At 44.5% G+C, this 23,177-nt stretch overlaps 1 protein-coding gene across 2 annotated transcripts in view; it reads left to right on the top strand.

Annotated features, from left to right (window-relative positions):
• The first annotated feature begins 5,347 nt into the window (after nt 1-5,347).
• Nucleotides 5,348-23,177, top strand: part of trip11 (thyroid hormone receptor interactor 11) — a 63,280-nt gene continuing 45,450 nt past the window's right edge. Inside the window, exons 1-9 of one of the 2 annotated variants that reach the window (XM_045723745.2) lie at nt 5,348-6,022; nt 9,930-9,985; nt 10,514-10,624; nt 10,858-11,130; nt 11,354-11,422; nt 12,417-12,585; nt 19,268-19,600; nt 19,877-19,914; nt 20,016-20,114. In XM_045723745.2, the coding sequence (XP_045579701.1) occupies nt 5,884-6,022; nt 9,930-9,985; nt 10,514-10,624; nt 10,858-11,130; nt 11,354-11,422; nt 12,417-12,585; nt 19,268-19,600; nt 19,877-19,914; nt 20,016-20,114 (1,287 nt within the window). In that variant the 5' untranslated portion in view covers nt 5,348-5,883. Of the gene's footprint in view, nt 6,023-9,929; nt 9,986-10,513; nt 10,625-10,857; nt 11,131-11,353; nt 11,423-12,416; nt 12,586-13,012; nt 13,116-19,267; nt 19,601-19,876; nt 19,915-20,015; nt 20,115-23,177 lie in introns of those variants that run through there. The other variant, XM_082955818.1, reaches the window with a different exon arrangement.

Here is a 23,177-nt window from a genome sequence, read left to right on the forward strand (position 1 = left end):
CTGAGCTGTTCAATAAGGCCATTCTACTGCCAATGTTTCTCTATGGAGATTGCATGGCTGTGTGCTTGATTTTATACATCTGTCAGCAACGGGTGTAGCTGAAATAGTTGAATCCACTAATTTGAAGGGGTGTCCATATGCTTTTGTATATATATTGTATAAAATGTTTAGGTGAATAATGAATAATATACAGTTAGCTGGGTTTTCCGTGCATCGGCAAGACAGAACAGCTACTTCCGGTAAGACGAGGGGTTGTGGTCTGTGTCTATTTTTCAGTAACAGCTATATTTTTCGTAGCCATCTATTTACCACCACAAACCAATGCTGGCACTAAGACCACACTCAATGAGCTGTATAAGGCCATAAGCAAACAGGAAAACGCTCATCCAGAGGCAGCACTCCTAGTGGCTGGGGACTTTAATGCAGGAAAAATTAAATACATTTTACTTCATTTCTACCAGCATGTTAAATGTGCAACCAGAGGGGAAAAAAAGAACTCTAGACCACCTTTACTCCACACACACAGATGCGGATGCTAAGCTACAAGAGTGTTTTGCTAGCACAGACTGGAATATGTTCTGGGATTCATCTGATTGAGGAGTACACCACATCAGTCACTGGCTTCATCAATAAGTGCATCGACGACGTCGTTCCCACAGTGACCGTACTACGTACATACCTCAACCAGAAGCCATGGATTGCAGCCAACATCCGCATTGAAAAAGGCTGCCGCTTTCAAGGAGCGAGACACCTAACCCAGATGCTTATAAGAAATCCAGCTACGCCCTCCAATGAACCATCAAACAGGCAAAGCATCAATACAGGACTAAGATTGAATCCTACTACACCGGTTCTGACGCTAGTCAGATGTCCAGGGCTTGGAAACTATTACGGACTACAAAGGGGAGACAAGACGCGAGCATGCCAGTGACACTAGCCTACCAGATGAGCTAAATGACTTCTATGCACGCTTCAAGGCAAGCAACACGGAAGCATGCATCAGAGCACCAGCTGTTCCGGACAACTGTGTGATCACGCTCTCTGTAGCCGATGTGAGGAAGACCTTTAAACAGGTCAACATTCACAAGGCCACAGGGCCAGACGGATTACCAGGACGTGTACTCGGAGCATGCGCTGACCAACTGGCAAGTGTCTTCACTGACATTTTCAACCTGTCCCTGTCTGAGTCTATAATACTAACATGTTTGAAGCAGAGTGTCTGTGCCCAAGAACACCAAGGTAACCTGCCTAAATAACTACCGACCCGTAGCACTTACATATGTAGCCATGGAGTGCTTTGAAAGGCTGGTCATGACTCATAACACCAGTGGAGGCTCCTCAGAGAAGTAAGTGGTGGACCATCCTCCTCAGTGATTTTCATAAAAATAAAAATTGTCAAACATTTAAAAAGTTGTACTTTTTAGATAAAACTATACTAAAAATATTCACGTCACCAAATAATTGATTAAAACACACTTTTTTGCAATAAAGGTCTACAGTAGCCTCAACAGCATTCTGTAGGGTAGCACCATGGTGTAGCCGGAGGACAGCTAGCTTCCATCCTCCTCTGGGTACATTGACTTCAATACAAAACCTAGGAGGCTCATGGTTCTCACCCCCTTCCATAGACTTACACAGTAATTATGACAACTTCCGGAGGACATCCTCCAACCTATCAGAGCTCTTACAGCATGAACTGAAATGTTGTCTACCCAATCAAAGGATCAGAGAATGAATCTAGTACTGAAAGCATAAGCTACAGCTAGCTAGCACTGCAGTGTATAAAATGTGGTGAGAATTTGACTCAAACCGAGAGAAAGACAATAATTGAACAGTTTTGAACAAATTAATTGCTTCCAAAATGGAGGCGAGAGAGATTTTCAGTTTCATTGTAAGCAAATGCAGCTAGCTACGTTTAGCCTATTCAGCATCCCTCTGTTTGCAAGGCACTACAGAGGGTAGTGCGAACGGCCCAGTACATCACTGGGGCCAAGCTTCCTGCCATCCAGGACCTCTATACCAGGCGGTGTCAGAAGAAGGCCCTAAAAATTGTCAAAGACTCCAGCCACCCTAGTCATAGACTGTTCTCTCTGCTACCTCACGGCAAGCGGTACCGGAATGCCATGTCTAGGTCCAAAAGGCTCCTTAACAGCTTCTACCCCCAAGCCATCAGACCGCTGAACAGTTAATCAAACGGCTACCCAGACTATTTGCATTGTCCGCAGTTGCTACTCGCTGTTTATTATCTATACATGGTTTGATTTGATTAGATTTGAACATTGTCATACAAAAAGGTCATATGAACTTGCAAAAAAGGTCATAGGAACTTATTGATAATATGAAATCTACATTATGGAGAAAAGCGCATTGTAATTTCCATGACATCATTTAATAACAGTGTGGAAAGCATTGTGGTCTCGGAAGAGGGTATCGTATCAAATAGGCTGCTGGAAGGCATGAAGCGAGATGGTGGAACTTGGCTGAGTTTGTTCTCGGGCTGCGGTGAAGCGAGACGGTGGAACTTGGCTGAGTTTGTTCTCGGGCTGCGGTGAAGCGAGACGATGGAACTTGGCTGAGCTTATTCTCGGGCTGCGGTGAAGCGAGACGGTGGAACTTGGCTGAGTTTGTTCTCGGGCTGCGGGGAAGCGAGACGGTGGAACTTGGCCGAGTTTGTTCTCGGCTGCGGTGAAGCGAGACGGTGGAACTTGGCTGAGTTTGTTCTCGAGCTGCGGTGAAGCGAGACGATGGAACTTGGCTGAGTTTGTTCTCGGGCTGCGGTGAAGCGAGACGGTGGAACTTGGCTGAGTTTGTTCTCGGGCTGCGGTGAAGCGAGACGGTGGAACTTGGCTGAGTTTGTTCTCGGGCTGCGGTGAAGCGAGACGGTGGAACTTGGCTGAGTTTGTTCTCGGGCTGCGGTGAAGCGAGACGGTGGAACTTGGCTGAGTTTGTTCTCGGGCTGCGGTGAAGCGAGACGGTGGAACTTGGCTGAGTTTGTTCTCGGGCTGCGGTGAAGCGAGACGGTGGAACTTGGCTGAGTTTGTTCTCGGGCTGCGGGGAAGCGAGACGGTGGAACTTGGCTGAGTTTGTTCTCGGGCTGCGGGGAAGCGAGACGGTGGAACTTGGCTGAGTTTGTTCTCGGGCTGCGGTGAAGCGAGACGGTGGATGGTGGTTGGAAGAGCGTTGCGGTAGCTTTTGATGAAGAAGATCAAGACAAAGCAGCTGCTTTATAAGTGGGATGAACTGTTGAGCGCTACATCCCGTGGGGTTTGTGCTGATTGTACGGAGATTGTGACAGCCGGTTAAATGGCGTCCCTTGAGAAGGCAAGAACAAGATATATGTCAGGAGAAATGCAGTACTTTCATAAGGAGACGTATACTTGGAATACGGAGGAGGAATGGAGGGAAAAAGAGAGGCAGAGTAGGTCTGAGAGAGAGGGAGGAAGAGGGTGAGCTTGAGTCGGTTAAAAATTGTGAAAAAAGGGAGATGGTCTGTTAAAGAAGAATGGTCGAAAGTGTAAGCAGAGTGTGCTGAAGACAGGAGGAGAAATGGAAGTGAATGAGGTCAAAGTATCAGAGGTCGTAGGTGTGGTGAAATTCTCAGAGAACGAGGCTGGCACCGAGGGTCAGGTTAAAGATGAGTCTGTGACGTTTTTGGAAAAAGTGGACCCTTGCCTTTTGGCTGATCCATTTGTGGTTTCAGGGAGGGTGAAAACAGAGTTGGGTGCTGTGGAATCGGTGAGGGTAAACAGAAGTGCTCTTGTGATAATTGTTTGTGTGTTTCTGCTGGTCAGAGAGAGAAGGCGCTCCGCTTTAAACGAACAGGGGCAAGAAATGTGAATTGTTTTGCTCTCAAGAAAAGGGCGCCATTGAAAGGATGGATTACTGGGGTAGCAGTAAATGTAAAAGTTGACCAACTGAAGGGGAAGATTCCCGGTGTTTGTGATGCTCGTCGTTTGGTGTGACGCAGACAGGGTGGCGTGACTCAGACCGGGTGGCTTGAGTGGTGAAACAGAAGAGTCATTGTCTGTTCTTTTGAGTTTTGATGTTGAGTCTTTCCCCGACAAAGTGATGTTAGGATATATAGGTTATCCTGTATGAGCTTTTGTGCCAAATACATTACGTTGTTACAGATGTCAAGCTTATGGGCATGTGGCAGCAGTGTGTATGTGGGAGGTTCCTGGGTGTGAGAAGTGTGCAGAAGTGCATGAGACAAAGGAATGTGTAGCATTGGGGAAAGTAGTGGTATGTGTTAATTGTAGGGTTGCCCATGGGGCTGGGGATCAGAAATGTACCATGCGAGAGAGGCAGGTTGAGATTTCTAGGGTTGGAGTAGTGAATAAGTTGTCATATGCTAAGGCAGTGAAGAAAGTAGAGGAAGATGGGTCAGGGGAGAGGGATCCTGAGAGGAGTGGTGTGACTAATAGATCTGTACCAGTACAGAGGGATAAACCAACAAGTGATATATGTTTCAGTAAGATTGGATTTATAGCATTGGTTATCAACTGTACTGCAGAGATGGAACGTAAGTTGCAGAAAATGGAGGTTGTGGTGGCAGATGTATTTGGTGTGGTATTTGGGTGTGTGAGACTTGACATCAGTAGAGTTACAGGTTGTGTTGAGTGGTGATGTCCCATCCTTTCAGGTTGTTGGCTTGAAGTAGGACTAAATATATTTAAATAGTGGAGTAGGGTGGTGTTAGTTAGATGGTATGGTATTTGATTATTTATTTACTTTTCAAGCTAAGTGTAAGGGAGTTGTACTCCAGTCTAGTAGGTGGCGGTGATGCCAACCGCCGTTAAACATCGAAGAAGAACATTGTGGCCTTGAATGCAGCCCAAGTATAATCAAATATTTGTATAACTAAACCAAGATAGACCACATCCTGTCGTTTTCAATAGGAACAAATGAGTCATAGTTTGCAGAACAAGCAAGGAGGTGGGCAAAGCCAAGAACGAGCTAGCGAGATCCTATTTACCTGTTATAGCATATATCTGCATATTTCCGTTAGGGAACGCCTAGTCTGTGAAGTTCACGCTTGCACTCCTAGACAATGCGATTTCAAATTTAAATAAAAAAAACACGTAGTCCACACTGTTCAAAACAGATTCTAGTTTTGACAACAGAAAACTGTATTGAGATTAAATGTTTAATCGATGAGGAAATTAGCAGAATGTCGGCCCCAAAATCCATCTCCTTCCATCTTCTCCCACCGCCTGCCACTGGGCTTCCTACTCACTACCATATTTGGTAATGAGTGAAAACACAAACCGGATGCTTCACATTTATACATCCGGTGAATTATCGGTGTCATTGTTCTATCTTTTATGTTCCTCCAATGTCCCATGATTCCGTGCTGCGTCTGGTCTGTCCACGTCAAGCTCTGTCTGTGACAGCACAGCACCAAGCTGAGATGGCAGACCTAATACGTTGTCTGAACCGGTATATATACATACACGATAAAGACGACTGATATAATAGACCAGATAATCCTCTCGTTTAAAATGTTACGCGGATTATCCATTATCGAGTTTGTTTAGGTTCGTAAATCCACGGGACAAATCTGACTGCAGTGAGTGACACATCCAGCTAGCAAGCCTACGTTAGCATACCAGCTAACTAGCTATCCGGCTAACTACAGTAGCTAGTTTGTCAACCAGTTTCACTCTACCAAATTGACAACTTCACAAAGTTGACAAAAACTAGTTTTAAGAAGTGCAAGAAATCAGGAAGAAAAATAAACGCTTCTATGAGTTTTGACAGAGAGCTGAATTGTATGAAGGTAGGATCGAAGTTGATCGCCACTTTACTAGCTAGTTAGCCTAGCCAGTGTTAGGCCTGTTTGTTATTGTTTAGCTAGCTAGCTAACATTAGTTATTCTCCAAAATGTCATCGTGGCTGGGTGGACTGGGCTCCGGCCTGGGCCAGTCTCTCGGCCAGGTCGGGGGAAGCCTCTCCTCATTCACCGGACAAATATCAACCTTCACCAAAGATATGCTTCTGGAAGGAGTTGAAGAAGTTGGAGGTGAGTAAAAACAGATGGCAGAAGTTTAGCTACAGTAGGTACCTCACAGCCAGCAGGGAACTCAAGTCAACAGGAAAGTAATAGCAATAAGCTATTTAACTGAGCTGTTTCAAGGCTACTAAACAATTGTGAAACGTCTGGGAGAGGAGAGGTTTAAGAACCACTGCGCTACAGGACATGTTGCTTGTTGTTTATTCTATAACCGGACTACAGTAAGCCTGATCAAGATAGCTTTCTATTTGAGCTATGATCAGATTACAAGATTGCAATATGAGCATAACATATCAGATTCAATGTAAACGTTCATGAAGAATAGCATTTGATTTCTAGTGTGTGTGTGTGTGTGTGTGTGTGTGTGTGTGTGTGTGTGTGGTGTGTGTGTGTGTATACACTTCCGTTCAAAAGTTTTAGAACACCTACTTATTCAAGGGTTTTTCTTTATTTTTACTATTTTCTACATTGTAGAATAATAGTTAATAATAGTTAAGGCATCACCACTATGAAATATCACACATGGAATCATGTAGTAACCAAAAAAGTGTTATTTATATATATATATATATATTTGAGATTTTTCAAATAGCCACCCTTTACCTTGATGACAGCTTTGCACACTCTTGGCATTCTCTCAACCAGCTTCATCTGGAATGCTTTTCCAACAGTCTTGAAGGAGTTCCACATATGCTGAGCACTTGTTGGCTGCTTTTCCTTCACTCTGCAGTCCAACTCATCCCAAACCATCTTATTTGGGTTGAGGTCTGGTGATTGTGGTGGCCAGGTCATCTGATGCAGCACTCCATCACTCTCCTCCTTGGTAAAATAGCCCTTACACAGCCTGGAGGTGTGTTGGGTCATTGTCCTGTTGAAAAACAAATGATAATCCCGCTAAACCCAAGCCAGATGGGATGGCGTATGACTGCAGAATGCTGTGGTAGCCATGCTGGTTAAGTGTGTCTTGAATTCTAAATAAATCACAGACAGTATTACCAGCAAAGCACCCCCACACCATTTTATATTTATTTTATTTAACCTTTATTGAACTAGGCAAGTCAGTTAAGAACGCATTTTTATTTACAGTGATGGCCAAACCATAACAACACTTCCTCCATGCTTTACGGTGGGAAATACACATGCGGAGATCATCCGTTCACCCACAAGGCATCTCACAAAGACACGGCGGTTGGAACCAAAACTCTTACATTTGGACTCTAGACCAAAGGACAAATTTCCACCGGTCTAATGTCCATTGCTTGTGTTTCTTGGCCCAAGCAAGTCTTTTCTTCTTATTGGTGTCCTTTAGTAGTGGTTTCTTTGCAGCAATTCGACCATGAAGGCCTGATTCACACAGTCTCCTCTGAACAGTTGATGTTGAGATGTCTGTTACGTGAACTCTGTGAAGCATTCATTTGGGCTGCAATTTATGAGGCTGGTAACTCTAATGAACTTATCCGCTGCAGCAGAGGTAACTCTGGGTATTCCATTCCTGTGGCCGTCCTCATGAGAGCCAGTTTCATCATAGCGCTTGATGGTTTTTGCAACTGCACTTGAAGAAACTTTCAAAGTTCTTAAAATGTTCTGTATTGACGGACCTTCATGTCTTAAATTAATGATGGACTGTCGTTTCTCTTTGCTTATTTGAGCTGTTCTTGCCAGAATATGGACTTGGTCTTTTACCAAATAGGGGGATATACAGAAGATAGCCCTATCTTGTCACAAAACAACTGATTGGCTCAAATGCATTAAGGCGGAAAGAAATTCCACAAATTCACTTTAAACAAGGCACACCTGTTAATTGAAATGCATTCCAGGTGACTACCTCATGAAGCTTGTTGAGAGAATGCCAAGATTGTGCAAAGCTGTCATCAAGGCAAAGGGTGGCTATTTGAAGAATCTCAAATATAAAATATATTTTGATTTGTTTACACTTTTTTAGTTAGTACATGATTCCATATGTGTTATTTCATAGTTTTTATGTCTTCGCTATTATTCTACAATGTAAAAATAAAGAAAAACCCTTGAATGACTAGGTGTGTCTCTAAGTTTGATTGGTACTGTAAATGTAATTTTTTTTTGTAATACATTTCTGTCTCTATACTTTAGTGTGTGGAGGCTTTCACTAATCCTCTTATTTTGACCAGAAAGACTACTGTTGTCATAAGTAAACAATGTTTGAATGATCGACTTGTGACAGAGAGACGGACAGGAACCACAGAGAACTTTGAACACTACGTTCCAACCGACACATACTGTAACGCAAAGCAAGATTACGCATGACTCATCAGTAACTCGTGGAGGGCTGCTTCAGCTCTGAAATGAACACACAGCCTACAGTACATTTTTTGTTGTTGTATTAAATAAACATATTGCATAACTATTGAGAACAAGGCTAATTGGACTGAAAATATGTTTTTAATTGTAGGATTTAGTTAGAAAATCTATTTTGTTTGTGGGATCATGTAGAGAGTGCTGGTGAAGGTATGCTTGTTTGCCTTTTAGAATGTTGTTTTGTCACGTGAAAGACTTTAAGCAGATCTCTTCATATGTGTCACATGTAGTTGCCAACCCCAGTAGTGCCTCATGGCTGCCGGATATATAAAATACCTCATCACCTTCCAGACAATATCAGATAACCTCGGAATGGCAGTAGCCTATTTTAAAAGCACAGAAATCAATATTCTATCAGGGTTTCCCGCCCGTAACATCATTAAATGTAGATAGTTGCTCAGCGATAAATCCATATTTGGTGAGTAATGAACGTATTTTGACATTTTTATAACGCTTGCAGAGCTGTCTAATGGGAGTTTAATCTCAGTTCAGGACTGTAAGCTTGGTTCAGGACTGTTGCTGCCACTATGGACTGTAAACTAGGTTCAGGACTGTTGTTGCCACTATGGACTGTAATCTAGGTTCAGGACTGTTGCTGCCACTATGGACTGTAATCTAGGTTCAGGACTGTTGCTGCCACTATGGACTGTAATCTAGGTTCAGGACTGTTGCTGCCACTATGGACTGTAATCTAGGTTCAGGACTGTTGCTGCCACTATGGACTGTAAACTAGGTTCAGGACTGTTGCTGCCACTATGGACTGTATGCTAGGTTCAGGACTGTTGCTGCCACTATGGACTGTCAACTAGGTTCAGGACTGTTGTTGCCACTATGGACTGTCAACTAGGTTCAGGACTGTTGTTGCCACTATGGACTGTCAACTAGGTTCAGGACTGTTGTTGCCACTATGGACTGTCAACTAGGTTCAGGACTGTCGCTGCCACTATGGACTGTAAACTAGGTTCAGGACTGTTGCAACAGGATGAGGTTAGGAGTTCTGGCTTGTAAGGCCTGTAGGTAGCCAGGAAGGTTAGGATGTACTTTACATTTTTTATTTTTTTACATTTTAGTCATTTAGCAGACACTCTTATCCAGAGCGACTTACAGTAGTACATTTCATACTTTTTTTTTTCTCCGTACTGGTCCCCCGTCGGAATCGAAACCACAACCCTGGCGTTGCAAACACCATGCTCTACCAACTGAGCCACACGGGACCTGTATTAGGATGAGGTTAGGATTTGTGGCTTGTAAGGCCTGTAGGTAGCCAGGAAGGATGTATTAGGATGGATTCGATTTGTGTAGGTACAATTACCGGCTAACGGCAACCCTGTATTATAGGACAGTAGGTACAATTACCGGCTAACAGCAACCCTGTATATTAGGACAGTAGGTACAATTACCGGCTAACAGCAACCCTGTATTATAGGACAAGACACACCCAGTACAAATGAAGTGTTGAACTAAAACTTGATTGGTTTTAGCAAATGTTATTTTTACATGTGGCACATGGGTATGTGGAGGATGCATGACTGTGATTGGTAGTCCACTTGTTATTACACAGTTTTTCCTACTTTTCTTCCAGATGCTTCCACTGAGCTGCTGGTGTCCAGTTCTAAGCTGGAGCAAGTGGAGGCTGAGGTACGAGGATTCTTACTATAATAGGGGCCCAGTTTCCAAGACACAAAATTTAAATCCTAATCCTGGACTTAAAACCTATTTTAATTAAGATTCTCTATTGAGTTATGTTTTGAAATCCAGGACTAGATTTAATAGTGTCTGTGACAGCATTTCTAAATGTATAGATTTGTAACAGATTCCCTGTGTTTATTGTTCATCGGAGTTTGATAGTTGTTTATGTCCTCCTTCCTGTTTCTCTGTGTTGCAGTATGAGGGTTTTTAAGGGTAAAAAAAATATTTTCTTTTCAAAATATATTTTTTTTGTAATATTTTTTTTTACAACTGCAAACTTCAAAGAATTGGTCTGATGGTAATTTGTGATGTCATCAGCCTCCCCCTCGCTTGGGGAACAAAAGAGGACCCACCCCCCACACTTGTACCATGTTATACCTGGACCACCTATTTATTAATTCATTAAATCAATATTTAAATGCGGTGAAAAGGAGACTGGAGAAGGACTTTAATTATTTTCTTTTCATCTTGTTTCAGTATGAGCGTTTAAAGAGGATCCATGCAGAGCTGGAGGAGAAGCTGGAGGCCTCAGAGATTCAGATTAAACGGCAGTCTGCTGAATACAGGACCCTGATGCAACAGAAAGATGTACGGTCTGATACATAGAACTATATTATACACTCAATGAAACTGAAAATGCCACCATCTTGGAATATGGATAGATAAACTACAGTTTTCTGAGGGAGCATTTCACAGTGTGCTGGTATCTATCTGTCTTTCAGGACATAACTTTTTTTTGTACCTTTAAACCTGCAAGTTACTGGATGTGTCTGCTCTACTTCTAAACTGTGTCGTTATGTCATGTCATGTCACCTGTCCAGGTGGAGATCAGTCACCTGAAAGCCCGTCAGAGTGGACTACAGGAAGAGGTCCAGAAGCTACAACACTCTGCTCAATCAGTTTCCTCCGACCCTGCTGTACTTCCTGTCACCGCCGCCTCCACCACCACCACCGCCGCCCTCAACCATGGTTTCCATGGCAGCGACGAGATGGACTTCGGCGACGTCATTTGGTCCCAGCAGGAGATAAACCGCCTGTCTACGGAGGTGATGAGGCTGGAGGCTGAGGTCTCCCACTGGAGACGAGTGTCTCAGGTAGGTTTCTCTGCAACTTCGTTCGTTACGTCGACTATTAACACATTTGATCTATTACCGTTTACTATAAGGATTCGGAATGTTCATGTTAAATTCCAATAAAAAAATCCTTGGTATGAAATTCAGAGGTTTCTTCTCTAGTAATACATACACGTAAAAATCCACATTTTAAATTGAGGGATGGAATCATATCTTAATTCTGATATTTCAAAAAAAAATTCAGGCATCTGTAGCCCCAGGGGCAGGAAACGGTGACCAGGGAGAGGTCCTGAAGCTTCAGAGGATCATCAAGGTGGGAGTTTGCATGTGCTTTCTCCTTGGGAGTCTAGGCCGGGTTACTGTAAAGCAGGGCTCTCCAAACCTGTTCCTGGAGAGATACCCTCCTGTAGGTTTTAACTCCAAACCTGTTCCTGGAGAGATACCCTCCTGTAGGTTTTAACTCCAACCCTGTTCCTGGAGAGAAACCCTCCTGTAGGTTTTAACTCCAACCCTGTTCCTGGAGAGATACCCTCCTGTAGGTTTTAACTCCAACCCTGTTCCTGGAGAGAAACCCTCCTGTAGGTTTTAACTCCAACCCTGTTCCTGGAGAGAAACCCTCCTGTAGGTTTTAACTCCAACCCTGTTCCTGGAGAGAAACCCTCCTGTAGGTTTTAACTCCAACCCTGTTCCTGGAGAGATACCCTCCTGTAGGTTTTAACTCCAACCCTGTTCCTGGAGAGATACCCTCCTGTAGGTTTGAACTCCAACCCTGTTCCTGGAGAGATACCCTCCTGTAGGTTTGAACTCCAACCCTGTTCCTGGAGAGAAACCCTCCTGTAGGTTTTAACTCCAACCCTGTTCCTGGAGAGATACCCTCCTGTAGGTTTTAACTCCAACCCTGTTCCTGGAGAGATAGCCTCCTGTAGGTTTTAACTCCAACCCTGTTCCTGGAGAGAAACCCTCCTGTAGGTTTTAACTCCAACCCTGTTCCTGGAGCGATACCCTCCTGTAGGTTTGAACTCCAACCCCAGTTGTAACTAACCTGGTTCAGCTTATCAACCAGCTAATTATTAGAATCAGGTGCAGCTAGATTAGGGTTGGAGTTAAAACCTACAGGACTGTAGCTCTCCAGGAACAGGGTTGGAGAGCCTTGCTGTAGACCCCTTTTGCCAACTGTTTATGTAAAAAGGGCTTTATGAATCAAATTAAAATGATTGTTGAAAACCCTGCTTGGACTAAGAGAGACTGACCGTCTATATTTCCTATTTCTGTGGAACATTCTATATGATTCTATTCTACTGGGACAGGAGCTGCGTGAGGAGATGGGTCGTGAGGTAGACGAACACCAGCACGAATTAGCAGCGCTGCAGGACGCTCAGAGACAGAAGATGGCCGACGTCATACGGCGCCACCGGGACGAGCTGGCAGAGTACGAGGAGAGGATAGAGGAGCTGGAGGAACAGAAACAGACTGGAGGTGAGGAGGAACAGGAACAGACTGGGGGGGGGGGAGCTGGAGGAACAGGAACAGACTGGGGGGGGAGCTGGAGGAACAGAAACAGACTGGGGGGGGGGAGCTGGAGGAACAGGAACAGACTGGGGGGGGGGGAGCTGGAGGAACAGGAACAGACTGGGGGGGGAGCTGGAGGAACAGGAACAGACTGGGGGGGGGGGAGCTGGAGGAACAGGAACAGACTGGGGGGGGGAGCTGGAGGAACAGAAACAGACTGGGGGGGGGAGCTGGAGGAACAGGAACAGACTGGGGGGGGGGAGCTGGAGGAACAGAAACAGACTGGGGGGGGGAGCTGGAGGAACAGGAACAGACTGGGGGGGGGAGCTGGAGGAACAGGAACAGACTGGGGGGGGGAGCTGGAGGAACAGGAACAGACTGGGGAGGGGGAGGAACAGAAACAGACTGGGGAGGGGAGCTGGAGGAACAGAAACAGACTGGGGAGCTGGAGGAACAGAAACAGACTGGGGAGCTGGAGGAACAGAAACAGACTGGAGGTGAGGAGGACTTGGAGGAACAGACTAGGAGGGAGGAGGAAGCATGGGCTTTAGCTTACTCTGTGTTTGCATTTCAAAAACATGCAATGTGTATTTCTGTTCATTTAAGGCCCAATGCAGCTGTTTTTATATCAGTATCAAATCATTTCCGTGTAACAATGTAGTATCTTAATGCAGTGGGGAGAGGAAAACTGAAAACTAGTTGTTATTGGCAGAGAGGCTTAGAACTCATTTTTTTCTTATTGGTCTATTAACCAATTGACCGCATGGCAGTGTTGTGTTCAAGACCACCTAAAGTCAGTCCGAGTTAAGACCACAACAATGCGAGTCCGATACTCCACCGTGATTGGAATTTTGTCAGATCGTCACCGTAATAATTGCTCAAAATGTCTGTTATTTTTGTGTTAAAAGATATTCTCCTGTACTTTTTGTATACTTTTTAGCCAGTAGTTTTGAAAGTAGCACATACGAGCCATAAAAAGTTGTCCCCGAAAATTGCGTTCTACGTCACATTTGTCCATATATGTGCACCACTTCGTTTCTCGCTCTCTGCCGTGTGTGCATCTTTCTAGCTGTGACTCAAATGACGAGGGGCTGGTACTCATTGGCTGAATCTTGAATTGCTAGACTGCTGGCCCACATGGGGGGGGGGGTGTGTGTGTAAGTGTAGGGGAAAATGGTGCTGCACAGGTTCCAGAAACGTTGCTTTCAAACTAGGGATTTCGTAGCTAATTGAGGTAAAACAGTAATTCTGCTCATATATTATGCATGTATGAACTACACATTGACACATCCAGCCCAAAGCGGGAGGATTAAAAAATACTTACTAGTCGCCAAAGTGCCGTAGCCAGTGCCGTAGCCAGTGCCGTAGCCAGTGCCGTAGCCAGTGCCGTAGCCAGTGCCAGTGCAGTAGCCAGTATTAATGAATGCAGTTAAAAAATCTTTTAATATTTCAGAAGAACATATGGATTCTTCAGCCGTTCAGAATGGTAAAACAAAATGGACGCTGAGGGCAAATAGTCACTCTACAAACTATCACTAAATAATAGATTAGACAAATACAGTGGGGCAAAAAATTATTTAGTCAGACACCAATTGTGCAAGTTCTCCCACTTAAAAAGATGAGAGGCCTGTAATTTTCATCATAGGTACACGTCAACTATGACAGACAAAATGAGAAAAGAATTCCAGAAAATCACATTGTAGGATTTTTTATTAATTTATTTGCAAATTATGGTGGAAAATAAGTATTTGGTCACCTACAAACAAGCAAGATTTCTGGCTCTCACAGACCTGTAACTTCTTCTTTAAGAGGCTCCTCTGTCTTCCACTCGTTACCTGTATTAATGGCACCTGTTTGAACTTATCAGTATAAAAGACACCTGTCCACAACCTCAAACAGTCACACTCCAAACTCCACTATGGCCAAGACCAAAGAGCTGTCAAAGGACACCAGAAACAAAATTGTAGACCTGCACCAGGCTGGGAAGACTGAATCTGCAATAGGTAAACAGCTTGGTTTGAAGAAATCAACTGTGGGAGCAATTATTAGGAAATGGAAGACATACAAGACCACTGATAATCACCCTCGATCTGGGGCTCCACGCAAGATCTCACCCTGTGGGGGTCAAAATGATCACAAGAACGGTGAGCAAAAATCCCAGAACCACACGGGGGGACCTAGTGAATGACCTGCAGAGAGCTGGGACCAAAGTAACAAAGCCTACCATCAGTAACACACTACGCCGCCAGGGACTCAAATCCTGCAGTGCCAGACGTGTCCCCCTGCTTAAGACAGTACATGTCCAGGCCCGTCTGAAGTTTGCTAGAGAGCATTTGGATGATCCAGAAGAGGATTGGGAGAATGTCATATGGTCAGATGAAACCAAAATAGAACTTTTTGGTAAAAACTCAACTAGTCGTGTTTGGAGGACAAAGAATGCTGAGTTGCATCCAAAGAACACCATACCTACTGTGAAGCATGGGGGTGGAAACATCATGCTTTGGGGCTGTTTTTCTGCAAAGGGACCAGGACGACTGATCCGTGTAAAGGAAAGAATGAATGGGGCCATGTATCGTGAGATTTTGAGTGAAAACCTCCTTCCATCAGCAAGGGCATTGAAGATGAAACGTGGCTGGGTCTTTCAGCATGACAATGATCCCAAACACACCGCCCGGGCAACGAAGGAGTGGCTTCGTAAGAAGCATTTCAAGGTCCTGGAGTGGCCTAGCCAGTCTCCAGATCTCAACCCCATAGAATATCTTTGGAGGGAGTTGAAAGTCTGTGTTGCCCAGCGACAGCCCCAAAACATCACTGCTCTAGAGATCTGCATGGAGGAATGGGCCAAAATACCAGCAACAGTGTGTGAAAACCTTGTGAAGACTTACAGAAAACGTTTGACCTGTGTCATTGCCAATAAAGGGTATATAACAAAGTATTGAGATAAACTTTTGTTATTGACCAAATACTTATTTTCCACCATAATTTGCAAATAAATTCATAAAAAATCCTACAATGTGATTTTCTGGATTTTTTTTCTCATTTTGTCTGTCATAGTTGAAGTGTACCTATGATGAAAATTACAGGCCTCTCTCATCTTTTTAAGTGGGAGAACTTGCACAATTGGTGGCTGACTAAATACTTTTTTGCCCCACTGTAGATATGTTAGAATTCACGGTCTCTCCTTAGCGAGCCAGCTACTCACAAACACTTACATTTTAGTCCTTTAGCAGATGCTCTTATCCAGAGCAGCTTAGTTAGGCCTTTCATCTCCACAAAGTTTGAGGTTACAACAGATGTAAAAGATAGTAATGTTATGAGTAAAGTAGGAAGCCCGGGTTTCAATAGGTGATATGATATACAGTGCATTCGAAAAAGTATTCAGACCCCTTGGCTTTTTCTACATTTTGTTACTTTACAGCCTTATTCTAAAATGGATGAAATTGCTTTGTCCCTCATCAATCTACAAACAATAACCCATAATGACATCACAATAACCCATAATGACATCACAATACCCCATAATGACGTAACAATAACCCACAAGGACAACGCAAAAACTGGATTTTAGACATTTTCACATTTACAGTGGGGGAAAAAAGTATTTGATCCCCTGCTGATTTTGTACGTTTGCCCACTTACAAAGAAATGATCAGTCTATAATTTTAATAGTAGGTTTATTTGAACAGTGAGAGACAGAATAACAACAAAAAAATCCAGAAAAACGCATGTCAAAAATGTTATAAAATGATTTGCATTTTAATGAGGGAAATAAGTATTTGACCCCTCTGCAAAACATGACTTAGTACTTGGTGGCAAAATCCTTGTTGGCAATCAGAGGTCAAACGTTTCTTGTAGTTGGCCACCAGGTTTGCACACATCTCAGGAGGGATTTTGTCCCACTCCTCTTTGCAGATCTTTTCCAAGTCATTAAGGTTTCGAGGCTGACGTTTGGCAACTCGAACTTTCAGCTCCCTCCACAGATTTTCTATGGGATTAAGGTCTGGAGACTGGCTAGGCTACTCCAGGACCTTAATGTGCTTCTTCTTGAGCCACTCCTTTGTTGCCTTGGCCGTGTGTTTTGGGTCATTGTCATGCTGGAATACCCATCCACGACCCATTTTCAATGCCCTGGCTGAGGGAAGGAGGTTCTCACCCAAGATTTGACGGTACATGGCCCCGTCCATTGTCCCTTTTGATGCGGTGAATTTGTCCTGTCCCCTTAGCAGAAAAACACCCCCAAAGCATAATGTTTCCACCTCCATGTTTGACGGTGGGGATGGTGTTCTTGGGGTCAGAGGCAGCATTCCTTCTCCTCCAAACACGGCGAGTTGAGTCGATGTCAAAGAGCTCCATTTTGGTTTCATCTGACCACAACACTTTCACCAGTTGTCCTCTGAATCATTCCGATGTTCATTGGCAGACTTCAGACGGGCCTGAAAATGTATTCTTGAGCAGGGGGACCTTGCGGGCACTGCAGGATTTCAGTCCTTCACGGCGTAGTGTGTTACCAATTGTTTTCTTGGTGACTATGGTCCCAGCTGCCATGAGATCATTGACAAGATCCTCCCGTGTAGTTCTGGGCTGATTCCTCACCGTTCTCATGATCTTTGCAACTCCACGAGGTGAGATCTTGCATGGAGCCCCAGGCCAAGGGAGATTGACAGTTCTTTTGTGTTTCTTCCATTTGCGAATAATCGCACCAAATGTTGTCACCTTCTCACCAAGCTGCTTGGCGATGGTCTTGTAGCCCATTCCAGCCTTGTGTAGGTCTACAATCTTGTCCCTGACATCCTTGGAGAGCTCTTTGGTCTTGGCCATGGTGGAGAGTTTGGAATCTGATTGATTGATTGCTTCTGTGGACAGGTGTCTTTTTTTACAGGTAACAAGCTGCGGTTAGGAGCACTCCCTTTAAGAGTGTGCTCCTAATCTCAGCTCGTTACCTGTATAAAAGACACCTGGGAGCCAGAAATCTTTCTGATTGAGAGGGGGTCAAATACTTATTTCCCTCATTAAAATGCAAATCAATTTATAACATTTTTGACATGCGTTTTTCTGGATATTTTTGTTATTCTGTCTCTCACTGTTCAAATAAACCTACCATTAAAATTATAGACTGATCCTTTCTTTGTCAGTGGGCAAACATACAAAATCAGCAGGGGATCAAATACTTTCCCCCCCCACTGTATATAAAAAAATAAAAAAACGGAAATATCACATTTACATAATTATTCTGACCCTTTACTCAGTACTTTGTTGAAGCACCTTTGGCATCGATTACAGCCTCAAGTCTTCTTGGGTATGACGCTACAAGCTTGGCACACCTGTATTTGGGGAGTTTCTCCCATTCTTCTCTGCAGATCCTCTCAAGCTCTGTCAGGTTGGATGGGGAGCGTCGCTGCACGGCTATTTTCAGGTCTCTCCAGAGACGTTCAATCTGGTTCAAGTCCGGGCTCTGGATGGGCCACTCAAGGACATTCAGAGACTTGTTCCAAAGCCACTCCTGAGTTTTCATGTCTGTATGCTTAGGGTCGTTGTCCTGTTGGAAGGTGAACCTTTACCCCAGTCTGAGGTCCTGAGGGCTCTGGAGCAGGTTTTCTTTAAGGATATCGTTGTACTTTGCTCTGTTAATCTTTCCCTCGATCCTGTCTAGTGTCCCAATCCCTGCCACTGAAAAAAATCCCCACAGCATGATGCTGCCACCATCAGATGTGACGCTTGGGATTCAGGTCAAAGAGTTCCATTTTTGTTTCATCAGGCCAGAGAATCTTGTTTTTCTTTAGGTGCCTTTTGGCAAACTCCAAGCAGGCTCTCATGTGGCTTTTACTGAGAAGTGGCTTCCATCTGGAAACTCTACCATAAAGGCCTGATTGGTGGAGTGCTGCAGAGATGGTTGTCCTTCTGGAAGGTTCTCCCATCTCCACAGAGGAACTCTGGAGCTCTGTTAAGAGTGACCATTGGGTTCTTGGTCACCTCCCTGACCAAGGCCCTTCTCCCCTGATTGCTCAGTTTGGCCGGCGGTCAGCTCTAGGAAGAGTCTTGGTGCTTCCAAACTTCTTTCATTTAAGAATGATGGCGGCTACTGTGTTCTTGGTGGCCTTCTATGCTGCAGAAATGTTTTGGTACCTTTCCCCAGATATGTGCCTTGACACAATCCTGTCTCGGAGCTCTACGGACAATTCCTTTTACAATTAAACCTCATGGCTTGATTTTTGCTCTGACATGTACTGTCAACTGTGGGACCTTATATAGACAGGTGTGTGCCTTTCCAAATCATGTCCAATCAATTACATTTACCACAGGTGGACTCCAATCAAGTTGTTGAAACATCTCAAGGATGATCAATGGAAACAGGATGCACCTGAGCTCAATTTAGAATCTCATAGCAAAGCATCTGAATACTTTTATGTAAATATTTCTAAAAACCTGTTTTTACTTTGTCATTTTGGGGGTATTGTGTGTAGATTAATGAGGTAAAAAAATGTATTTAATTCATTTTAGAATAAGGCTGTAACGTAACAAAATGTGGACAAAGGGAAGTGTCTCAATACTCATTCCGAATGCTCTGTACCTGTGACTGATTTCTCCACCCTGACCTAAGACTCTCATACATTTCCCTTACATGTTACCCTCTGTATCCAAACTCTTCCAGGTACTAGTCCAGCCACAGCCAACGCTCTTCAGGAGTCCTCCATGCTCTCAGACCTCCAGAACACCATCCAGTCCCTACAGGAGGCAGCAGAGGAGCAGGAGGAGCGGCTGAAGGAGGTGACAGCTAATCTGGAGGAGGCAGGGAGGAGACAGGCCACGCTGCAGCAGGAGAAAGAGGAGGCGCAGGCAGAGAACGCTGAGCTGCTGCAGAACTACACTCGGCTGCAGACGTCTGTCACAGAGCTCCAGTCACGTGTCCAGGAGCAGGAGGGGAAAGCCCGGAATAAGGCTCAGCTAGACCAGGAGATACAGGGGCTGAGGAATGCTCTCGCAGGTACAGTCTCAGTATTTATTTTTTAATTTATTTTTTATTTAACATTTATTTTAACAAGTAAGACATATTATGAGACCTAGGTCTCTTTTACAAATGCTCCCTGTATAATACAATATAAATATACACAAAGTATAGTGAGGGTAAACTGAAATTCAAATTTTCCATTCAGGTTACTGACTGATTTGAAATGGAATTGATTCTATTCCTTGAGTGGGTTTTAGTTATTTGTCAAAAGCTCAGGTTAACTCCAACTTTTTTTGGGGTCATCTTTTCAAGGTGCAGAGAAGGAGATCTCTACTCTGAAGAGTCTTCAGGTATCTATCCTGATCACGTAATGTATTTACAATGGTGTTGAAATATGTAGTTTATTCTGTGATCGTCCTGCTTTAATGATTGTGTTGATTGTTTGGAACAGAGTGAAACAAAGATGGAGGTGGAACACGCCGACATTCTAGAACTCAACACTATCATCGGGACGTTGAGGAAGGAGAACGAATTGGTGGAACAAGACAAGGTGGGTGTTTACTCTCAAATGGAAACTTCACTTGGGAAATTACTTTTTTTATACAAGTTAACACAACTTAAAGTTGTATATGAGTTGAGTTCTGTTTGCTAATGGCCATCATTTGTAAAATAATAATTTGTTCTTAACTGACCTAGTTACATAAAGGTTAAATAAATAATGTAATATATAAAAAATGTAAAAAAATGTGTGTGTATATATATATATCAAATTTATTTATAAAGCCCTTCGTACATCAGCTGATATCTCAAAGTGCTGTACAGAAACCCAGCCTAAAACCCCAAACAGCAAGCAATGCAGGTCTAGAAGCACGGTGGCTAGGAAAAACTCCCTAGAAAGGCCAGAACCTAGGAAGAAACCTAGAGAGGAACCAGGCTATGAGGGGTGGCCAGTCCTCTTCTGGCTGTGCCGGGTGGAGATTATAACAGAACATGGCCAAGATGTTCAAATGTTCATAGATGACCAGCAGGGTCAAATAATAATAATCACAGTGGATGTCAAGGGTGCAACAAGTCAGCACCTCAGGAGTAAATGTCAGTTGGCTTTTCATAGCCAACCATTCAGAGTATCTCTACCACCCCTGCTGTCTCTAGAGAGTTGAAAACAGCAGGTCTGGGACAGGTAGCACGTCCGGTGAGCAGGTCAGGGTTCCATAGCCACAGGCAGAACAGTTGAAACTGGAGCAGCAGCACGGCCAGGTGGACTGGGGTCAGCAAGGAGTCATCAGGCCAGGTAGTCCTGAGGCATGGTCCTAGGGCTCAGAGAGAGAGAGAGGTCGAGAGAGAGAGGTCGAGAGAGAGAGGTCGAGAGAGAGAGGTCCTTCACAGTTTTATTTGAGACGACTGTACAACCATCCAGATTAATTGTCAGATTTAACAGAAGATCTCTTTGTTTCTTGGGACCTAGAACAAGAATCTCTGTTTTGTCCGAGTTTAAAAGTAGAACATTTGCATATGTGTATGTATGCATGTATGTTTAACTGTCCCGGCACCTCTGTTAGAAAGTGTAATATAAACTCTGGGGCCAGTTTATTAGGTACACCACCCCGTTCATGAAAATGGTTCATTCCTACTGACAGTGAGTCACATCGCCATGGCTTGCTATATAAAGCAGGCAGACAGGCATCGAGGCATTCAGTTACTGTCTGATTGAACGTTAGAATGGGCAAAACGAGGTATGATCGTCGGTGCCAGTCGTGCTGGTTCCGGTATCTCAGAAACGGCCAGCCTCCTGGGCTTGTCACACACAAGTGTATAGGGGTTTTACCGAGAACGGTGCGACAAACAAAAAAACATCCAGTCAGCGGGAGTCCTGTGGGTGAAAAACAGCTCGTTGACGAGAGAGGTCCAAGGAGAACGGCAAGAATTGTGCAAGTTAACAGGCGGGCCACAAACAGGCAAATTATGACTCAGTTCAACAGCGGCGCGCGGAACGGCATCTCAGAACACACAACTCGTCGATTCTTGTCACGGATGGGCTGTTGCAGCAGACAACCACACCGGGTTCCAGTCCTATCGGCTAAAAACAAGAAGAGGCTCCAGTGGGCACGGGATCACCAACACTGGACAATTGAAGAGTGGAAAAACATATCCTGGTCTGACTAATCCCAGTTCCTGTTACATCATTCTGATGGCGTAGTCAGTTTTTGGCATAAGCAGCATGAGTCCATGGCTCCATCCTGTCTGGTTTCAACGGTACAGGCTGGTGGTGTAATGGTGTGGGGAATGTTTTCCTGGCACATGTTAGGTCCCTTAATACCAATTAAGCATAATTTCCATACCCCGAAGAATTCAGGATGTTCTGGAGGCAAAGGGGGGGGGGGGGGTACAGTACTAGATAATAAACAAGTGTATATGTTCAACTGTACCGACTCCTCTGTTAGGTTTCATATGTAGGTTTAACTGCTCCTCTGTTAGGTTTTGTGTTTGTGTGTGTGTGTGTGTGTGTGTGTGTGTGTGTGTGTGTGTGTGTGTGTGTGTGTGTGTGTGTGTGTGTGTGTGTGTATATATATATATGTGTATTATGTGTGTGTGTGTGTGTGTATATATGTATGTATGTGTGTGTATGTATGTGTATACACTGCTCAAAAAAATAAAGGGAACACTTAAGCAACACAATGTAACTCCAAGTCAATCACACTTCTGTGAAATCAAACTGTCCACTTAGAAAGAAACACTGATTGACAATAAATGTCACATGCTGTTGTGCAAATGGAATAGACAACAGGTGGAAATTATAGGCAATTAGCAAGACACCCCCAATAAAGGAGTGGTTCTGCAGGTGGGGACCACAGACCACTTCTCAGTTCCTATGCTTCCTGGCTGATGTTTTGGTCACTTTTGAATGCTGGCGGTGCTTTCACTCTAGTGGTAGCATGAGACGGAGTCTACAACCCACACAAGTGGCTCAGGTAGTGCAGCTCATCCAGGAGGGCACATCAATGCGAGCTGTGGCAAGAAGGTTTGCTGTGTCTGTCAGCGTAGTGTCCAGAGCATGGAGGCGCTACCAGGAGACAGGCCAGTACATCAGGAGACGTGGAGGAGGCCGTAGGAGGGCAACAACCCAGCAGCAGGACCGCTACCTCCGCCTTTGTGCAAGGAGGAGCAGGAGGAGCACTGCCAGAGCCCTGCAAAATGACCTCCAGCAGGCCACAAATGTGCATGTGTCTGCTCAAACGGTCAGAAACAGACTCCATGAGGGTGGTATGAGGGCCCGACGTCCACAGGTGGGGGTTGTGCTTATAGCCCAACACCGTACAAGACGTTTGGCATTTGCCAGAGAACACCAAGATTGGCATATTCGCCACTGGCGCCCTGTGCTCTTCACAGATGAAAGCAGGTTCACACTGAGCACATGTGACAGACGTGACAGAGTCTGGAGACGCCGTGGAGAGCGTTTTGCTGCCTGCAACATCCTCCAGCATGACCGGTTTGGCGGTGGGTCAGTCATGGTGTGGGGTGGCATTTCTTTGGGGGGCCGCACAGCCCTCCATGTGCTCGCCAGAGGTAGCCTGACTGCCATTAGGTACCGAGATGAGATCCTCAGACCCCTTGT

The sequence above is a fragment of the Salmo salar genome, chromosome 09 (assembly GCF_965601325.2).
Source record: "Salmo salar chromosome 09, fSalSal1, whole genome shotgun sequence".
Taxonomy (NCBI): domain Eukaryota; kingdom Metazoa; phylum Chordata; class Actinopteri; order Salmoniformes; family Salmonidae; genus Salmo; species Salmo salar.